This window comes from Callorhinchus milii, unplaced genomic scaffold, assembly GCF_018977255.1.
Source record: "Callorhinchus milii isolate IMCB2004 unplaced genomic scaffold, IMCB_Cmil_1.0 Scaffold1490, whole genome shotgun sequence".
Taxonomy (NCBI): Eukaryota; Metazoa; Chordata; class Chondrichthyes; order Chimaeriformes; family Callorhinchidae; genus Callorhinchus; species Callorhinchus milii.
The window spans coordinates 1,034-7,999 of NW_024706231.1; the positions used below are offsets into that span (position 1 = coordinate 1,034).

At 60.0% G+C, this 6,966-nt stretch overlaps 1 protein-coding gene across 1 annotated transcript; it reads right to left on the reverse strand.

Annotated features, from left to right (window-relative positions):
• Window positions 1-2,119: 2,119 nt before the first annotated feature.
• Window positions 2,120-5,918, reverse strand: LOC121852839 (bromodomain-containing protein 2-like; the record flags this gene model as incomplete). Its single annotated transcript, XM_042346726.1, has 3 exons — window positions 2,120-2,376; window positions 3,185-3,313; window positions 5,531-5,918. Coding segments are annotated over 3 exons (774 nt in total), but the record flags the coding sequence as incomplete, so codon positions are not given.
• Between the last annotated feature and the right edge of the window lie 1,048 nt (window positions 5,919-6,966).

Consider the following 6,966-nt stretch of genomic DNA (forward strand, 5'->3'; position numbering starts at 1 on the left):
GATGGAGTGAGTGTGAGAGAGTGATGGAGTGAGTACGAGCGAGAGTGATGGAGTGAGTGTGAGCGAGAGAGTGATGGAGTGAGTGTGAGAGAGTGATGGAGTGAGTGAGTGTGAGTGATGGAGTGAGTGTGAGAGAGTGATGGAGTGAGTGTGAGAGAGTGATGGAGTGAGTGTGAGAGAGAGAGTGATGGAGTGAGTGTGAGTGATGGAGTGAGTGTGAGAGAGTGATGGAGTGAGTGTGAGTGATGGAGTGAGTGTGAGAGAGTGATGGAGTGAGTGTGAGAGAGAGAGTGATGGAGTGAGTGTGAGAGAGTGATGGAGTGAGTGTGAGAGAGAGAGTGATGGAGTGAGTGTGAGAGAGAGTGATGGAGTGAGTGTGAGAGAGTGATGGAGTGAGTGTGAGGAGAGTGATGGAGTGAGTGTGAGAGTGAGTGATGGAGTGAGTGTGAGAGAGAGAGTGATGGAGTGAGTGTGAGAGGGAGTGATGGAGTGAGTGTGAGAGAGAGAGTGATGGAGTGAGTGTGAGAGTGAGTGATGGAGTGAGTGAGTGTAGAGTGATGGAGTGAGTGAGTGTGAGAGAGAGTGATGGAGTGAGTGTGAGAGAGTGATGCAGTGAGTGTGAGAGAGTGATGGAGTGAGTGTGAGGTGATGAGAGTGTGAGAGTGAGTGATGGAGTGAGTGTGAGAGAGTGATGGAGTGAGTGTGAGAGAGAGTGATGGAGTGAGTGTGAGAGAGAGAGTGATGGAGTGAGTGTGAGTGATGGAGTGAGTGTGAGAGAGTGATGGAGTGAGTGTGAGAGTGTGATGGAGTGAGTGTGAGAGAGTGATGGAGTGAGTGTGAGTGTGAGTGATGGAGTGAGTGTGAGAGAGTGATGGAGTGAGTGTGAGAGAGTGATGGAGTGAGTGTGAGAGAGAGAGTGATGGAGTGAGTGTGAGAGAGTGATGAGTGAGTGTGAGAGAGTGATGGAGTGAGTGAGAGAGTGATGGAGTGAGTGTGAGTGATGGAGTGAGTGTGAGAGAGAGAGTGATGGAGTGAGTGTGAGAGTGTGATGGAGTGAGTGAGTGTTGGAGTGAGTGTGAGAGAGTAATGGAGTGAGTGTGAGTGATGGAGTGAGTGAGTGTGAGAGAGAGTGATGGAGTGAGTGTGAGTGATGGAGTGAGTGTGAGAGAGTGATGGAGTGAGTGTGAGAGAGTGATGCAGTGAGTGTGAGAGAGAGAGTGATGGAGTGAGTGTGAGAGAGTGATGCAGTGAGTGTGAGAGAGTGATGGAGTGAGTGTGAGTGTGTGATGGAGTGAGTGAGTGTGAGTGATGGAGTGAGTGTGAGAGAGTGATGGAGTGAGTGTGAGAGTGTGATGGAGTGAGTGTGAGAGAGTGATGGAGTGAGTGTGAGTGATGGAGTGAGTGTGAGAGAGTGATGGAGTGAGTGTGAGAGTGTGATGGAGTGAGTGTGAGAGAGTGATGGAGTGAGTGAGTGTGAGTGATGGAGTGAGTGTGAGAGAGTGATGGGGTGAGTGTGAGAGAGAGAGTGATGGAGTGAGTGTGAGAGAGTGATGGAGTGAGTGTGAGAGAGAGTGATGGAGTGAGTGTGAGAGAGTGATGCAGTGAGTGTGAGAGAGTGATGGAGTGAGTGAGAGAGAGAGTGATGGAGTGAGTGTGAGTGATGGAGTGAGTGTGAGAGAGAGAGTGATGGAGTGAGTGTGAGAGTGTGATGGAGTGAGTGAGTGTTGGAGTGAGTGTGAGCGAGTGATGGAGTGAGTGTGAGCGAGTGATGGAGTGAGTGTGAGAGAGAGTGATGGAGTGAGTGTGAGTGATGGAGTGAGTGTGAGAGAGTGATGGAGTGAGTGTGAGAGAGTGATGGAGTGAGTGTGAGCGAGTGATGGAGTGAGTGTGAGCGAGTGATGGAGTGAGTGAGTGTGAGAGAGTGATGGAGTGAGTGTGAGCGAGTGATGGAGTGAGTGAGTGTGAGTGATGGAGTGAGTGTGTGTGTGGTGTGTGTGTGAGTGATGGAGTGAGTGTGAGCGAGTGATGGAGTGAGTGAGTGTGAGCGAGTGATGGAGTGAGTGAGTGTGAGAGAGTGATGGAGTGAGTGTGAGCGAGTGATGGAGTGAGTGTGAGTGAGTGATGGAGTGAGTGTGAGCGAGGGGGGAGGGGGGAGTGACGGCTGACCTGCTCCTGGAGCTCTGCCAGGCGGTTTGCTCGCTCCTCCTCGGAGTCGGAGGTGTCGGAGCCGGATGAGGAGTCGCTGGAGTTGCTGGAGGAGGAGGAGGAGGAGGAGGGGTCCTTGGGGGCCGCGGAGGCGGTGGGGAGTGGCCCCGGTCCCGGCCCCAACTCCACCGGCTCGTCCGGCATCTTAGCGAACCGGAACTCAAACACGTCCTGAGGGGCAACAGGACAGTGCTCACTCACGGCCCCCGGCCCCCCGCAGCCCCCCACGGCCCCCTGGTCACTCACAGCCCCCCGGCCCCTCACAGCTCCCGGCCCCCCGCAGCCCCCCGGCCACTCACAGCCCCCGGCCCCCCGCAGCCCCCCACGGCCCCCGGCCCCCGCGGCCCCCTGGTCACTCACAGCCCCCCGGCCCCTCACAGCTCCCGGCCCCCCGCGGCCCCTGGTCACTCACGGCCCCCGTCCCCCGTCCCCACAGCTCCCGACCCCCCGGCCCCTCACAGCCCCCGGCCCCCGCAGCCCCCACTGCCCCCGGCCCCCGGCCACTCACAGCCCCCCGGCCCCCGCGGCCCCTGGTCACTCACAGCCCCCGGCCCTCACAGCCCCGGCCACTCACAGACACCCGGCCCCTCACAGCCCTCGGCCCCCCGCAGCCATTCATAGCCACCGGCCCCCACGGCCACTCACAGCCCCCCAGGCCCCACCAGCCCCCCGGCCCCCACACAGCCCCGGCCCCCACAGCCCAGGCAACCCCAACCCCGGCCCCACAGCCCCCACGGCCCCGGCCCCCCCCACGGCCCCACGGCCCCCACCCCAGCCCGGCGCCCACACAGCCCCCACGGCCCCGGCCCCCCCACGGCCCACGGCCCCCACCCCAGCCCCGGCGCCCACACAGCCCCCCACGGCCCCGGCCCCCCACGGCCCCACGGCCCCCCCCCCAGCCCCGGCGCCCACACAGCCCCCCAGCCCCGGCCCCCCCACGGCCCCCGGCCCCGGCCCCGGCCCCGGGCCCCCCGGTTACCTGCAGTTTCCTGGCCATGGCCACCACGTCGTGGTCGGGGGGGTTGTACTTGTAACAGTTTGAGAACATTAATCTGATGTCGGCCGCAAACTGCTGAGAATCCTGGTACTCCCTCTCATCCATCTTCCTCTGGGGGGGGGGGGGGGGGAGAGAGGGGGGAGTGAGCAACCGTAACCCCTCCCCAATATAGCCCTGACCCCCCCATCCCCCCCACACACACACCCACACACACACCCACCCACACACACCCACACACAGCCCTGGTACTCCCTCTCATCCATCTTCCTCTGGGGGGGGGGGGGAGAGAGGGGGGAGTGAGCAACCGTAACCCCCTCCCCAATATAGCCCTGACACCCCCACACACCCCCCCACACACACCCACACACAGCCCTGGTACTCCCTCTCATCCATCTTCCTCTGGGGGGGGGGAGAGGGGGAGTGAGCAACCGTAACCCCCTCCCCAATATAGCCCTGACCCCCCCCACCCCCCCCCCACACACACACACCAACACACACCCACAGCCCTGGTACTCCCTCTCATCCATCTTCCTCTGGGGGGGAGAGGGGGGGAGTGAGGGGGAGTGAGCAACCGTAACCCCCTCCCCAATATAGCCCTGACCCCCCCATCCCCCCCCCCCCCCACACACACACCCACACACAGCCCTGGTACTCCCTCTCATCCATCTTCCTCTGGGGGGGGGGGGAGTGAGGGGGGAGTGAGCAACCGTAACCCCCTCCCCAATATAGCCCTGACCCCCCCCCACCCCCCCCCCCACACACACCCACACACAGCCCTGGTACTCCCTCTCATCCATCTTCCTCTGGGGGGGGGGGGGCGAGGGGGGAGTGAGCAACCGTAACCCCCTCCCCAATATAGCCCTGACCCCCCCCATCCCCCCCACACACACACCCACACACACACCCACCGACACACACACACAGCCCTGGTACTCCCTCTCATCCTCTGGGAAGGGGGTGGGGCCGCTGTGACCCCCCCAATACAGCCCTGACTCCCACTCCCCACCCACACACACATACAAAAGCCTTCAGAGAGGTGGGGGGGGGGGGGAGCTGTGTGTGGGTGTGTGTGTGTGGGGGTGTGTGGGGGTGTGTGGGTGTGTGTGTGGGTGTGTGGGTGTGTGGGTGTGTGTGTGGGTGTGTGTGTGGGTGTGTGTGGTGTGGGTGTGTGGGTGTGTGTGGGGGTGTGTGGGTGTGTGTGTGGGTATGTGTGTGGGGCTGTGTGTGGGTGTGTGTGTGGGTGTGTGTGTGGGGGGGGGGTACCTTGCTGGAGCTCAGGTCCATGGGGTGTTTGATGATCTCGTGGTAGTCGTGCAGCCCGAGGGCGGTGTGTGTGTGGGTGTGTGTGGGTGTGTGTGTGTGGGTGTGTGTGGGGCTGTGTGTGGGTGTGTGTGTGTGGGGGGGGGGGGGTACCTTGCTGGAGCTCAGGTCCATGGGGTGTTTGATGATCTCGTGGTAGTCGTGCAGCCCGAGGGCTGTGTGTGTGTGTGTGTGTGTGTGTGTGGGGCTGTGTGTGGGTGTGTGTGTGGGTGTGTGTGGGTGGGTGTGTGGGTGTGTGTGCGGGTGTGTGTGTGTGTGGGTGTGTGTGTGGGGCTGTGTGTGTGTGGGTGTGTGTGGGTGTGTGTGTGGGTGTGTGTGTGTGGGGGGGGGGGGTACCTTGCTGGAGCTCAGGTCCATGGGGTGTTTGATGATCTCGTGGTAGTCGTGCAGCCCGAGGGCGGTGTGTGTGTGTGGGTGTGTGTGTGTGTGTGTGTGTGGGGCTGTGTGTGGGGCTGTGTGTGGGTGTGTGTGTGGGTGTGTGTGTGTGTGGGTATGTGTGTGGGGCTGTGTGTGGGTGTGTGTGTGGGTGTGTGGGTGTGTGTGTGGGGGGGGGGTACCTTGCTGGAGCTCAGGTCCATGGGGTGTTTGATGATCTCGTGGTAGTCGTGCAGCCCGAGGGCGGTGTGTGTGTGGGTGTGTGTGTGTGTGTGTGGGTATGTGTGTGGGTGTGTGTGTGGGTGTGTGTGTGGGTGTGTGTGTGGGGGGGGGGGGGTACCTTGCTGGAGCTCAGGTCCATGGGGTGTTTGATGATCTCGTGGTAGTCGTGCAGCCCGAGGGCGGTGTGTGTGTGGGTGTGTGTGTGTGTGTGTGGGGCTGTGTGTGGGTGTGTGTGTGGGTGTGTGTGTGGGGGGGGGGTACCTTGCTGGAGCTCAGGTCCATGGGTGTTTGATGATCTCGTGTAGTCGTGCAGCCCGAGGGCGGTGTGTGTGTGGGTGTGTGTGTGTGTGTGTGTGTGGGGCTGTGTGTGGGTGTGTGTGTGGGTGTGTGTGTGTGTGGGGTGGGGGGTACCTTGCTGGAGCTCAGGTCCATGGGGTGTTTGATGATCTCGTGGTAGTCGTGCAGCCCGAGGGCGGTGGCGTCCACGGGTTTGTAGAAGGGCCAGGCGTACGCCGCGTGTTTCTTGGACAGCAGTTCCTTGAGGATCGCGTTGCAGTGCTTGAGCCGTTCGCTGAGTTTGCTCTTCTTGGAGCTCTGGTGCTGCTGCGAGTCGGGCAGGTCCTTGCGCGGGGCTTTGATGGGCCGTCCGCTCTCCCTCCGCACCGGGATCTTGGCGGCCTTGGCCTCCGTCACCGAGGGAGACGACTCCCCGCTGGTGGTGATGATCGACGTGGTGGGTGTGGTGGTGTCCGCTTTCCTCTTCACGCCCTTCTTCTGCGAGGGAGGGAGGGAGGGGGGGAGGGAGGGGAGGGAGGGAGAGAGAGAGAGAGAGAGAGTGTGAGACAGAGTGTGTGAGAGGAGAGTGTGAGAGGAGAGACAGAGAGAGTGGGAGAGAGTGTGTGTGAGAGGAGAGAGAGAGAGAGTGAGACAGAGTGTGTGAGAGAGAGAGTGTGAGAGGAGAGACAGAGAGAGTGGGAGAGAGTGTGTGTGAGAGGAGAGAGAGAGAGAGAGTGTGTGTGAGAGGAGAGAGTGGAGAGAGAGAGAGAGTATGAGACGGAGTGTGTGAGAGAGTGTGAGAGGAGAGAGAGAGAGAGTGGGAGAGTGTGTGTGAGAGGAGAGAGAGAGTGGAGAGAGAGAGTATGAGACGGAGTGTGTGAGAGAGTGTGAGAGGAGAGAGAGAGAGAGAGTGGGAGAGTGTGTGTGAGAGTGGAGAGAGAGAGAGAGTATGAGACAGAGTGTGTGAGAGAGTGTGAGAGGAGAGAGAGAGAGAGAGAGAGAGAGAGTGTGAGAGTGTGTGAGAGAGAGTGTGAGAGGAGAGAGAATGGGAGTGTGTGTGAGTGGAGAGAGAGAGAGAGTATGAGACAGAGTGTGTGAGAGAGTGTGAGAGGAGAGAGAGAGTGGGAGAGGAGAGAGAGAGTGTGAGAGGAGAGAGAGTGGGAGAGTGTGTGTGAGTGGAGAGAGAGAGTATGAGACAGAGTGTGTGAGGAGAGAGAGAGTGTGAGAGGAGAGAGAGAGTGTGAGACAGAGTGTGTGAGAGGAGAGAGTGTGAGAGGAGAGAGAGAGAGTGGGAGAGTGTGTGTGAGAGGAGAGAGAGAGTGGAGAGAGAGTATGAGACAGAGTGTGTGAGGAGAGAGTGTGAGAGGAGAGAGTGTGAGAGGAGAGAGAGAGAGTGGGAGAGTGTGTGTGAGAGGAGAGAGAGAGTGGAGAGAGAGTATGAGACAGAGTGTGTGAGGAGAGAGAGTGTGTGTGAGAGTGTGAGAGGAGAGAGGAGAGTGTGAGAGAGAGTGTGAGAGAGTGTGAGAGTGTGAGAGAGAGTGTGAGACAGAGAGTGTGAGAAAGAGAGAGAG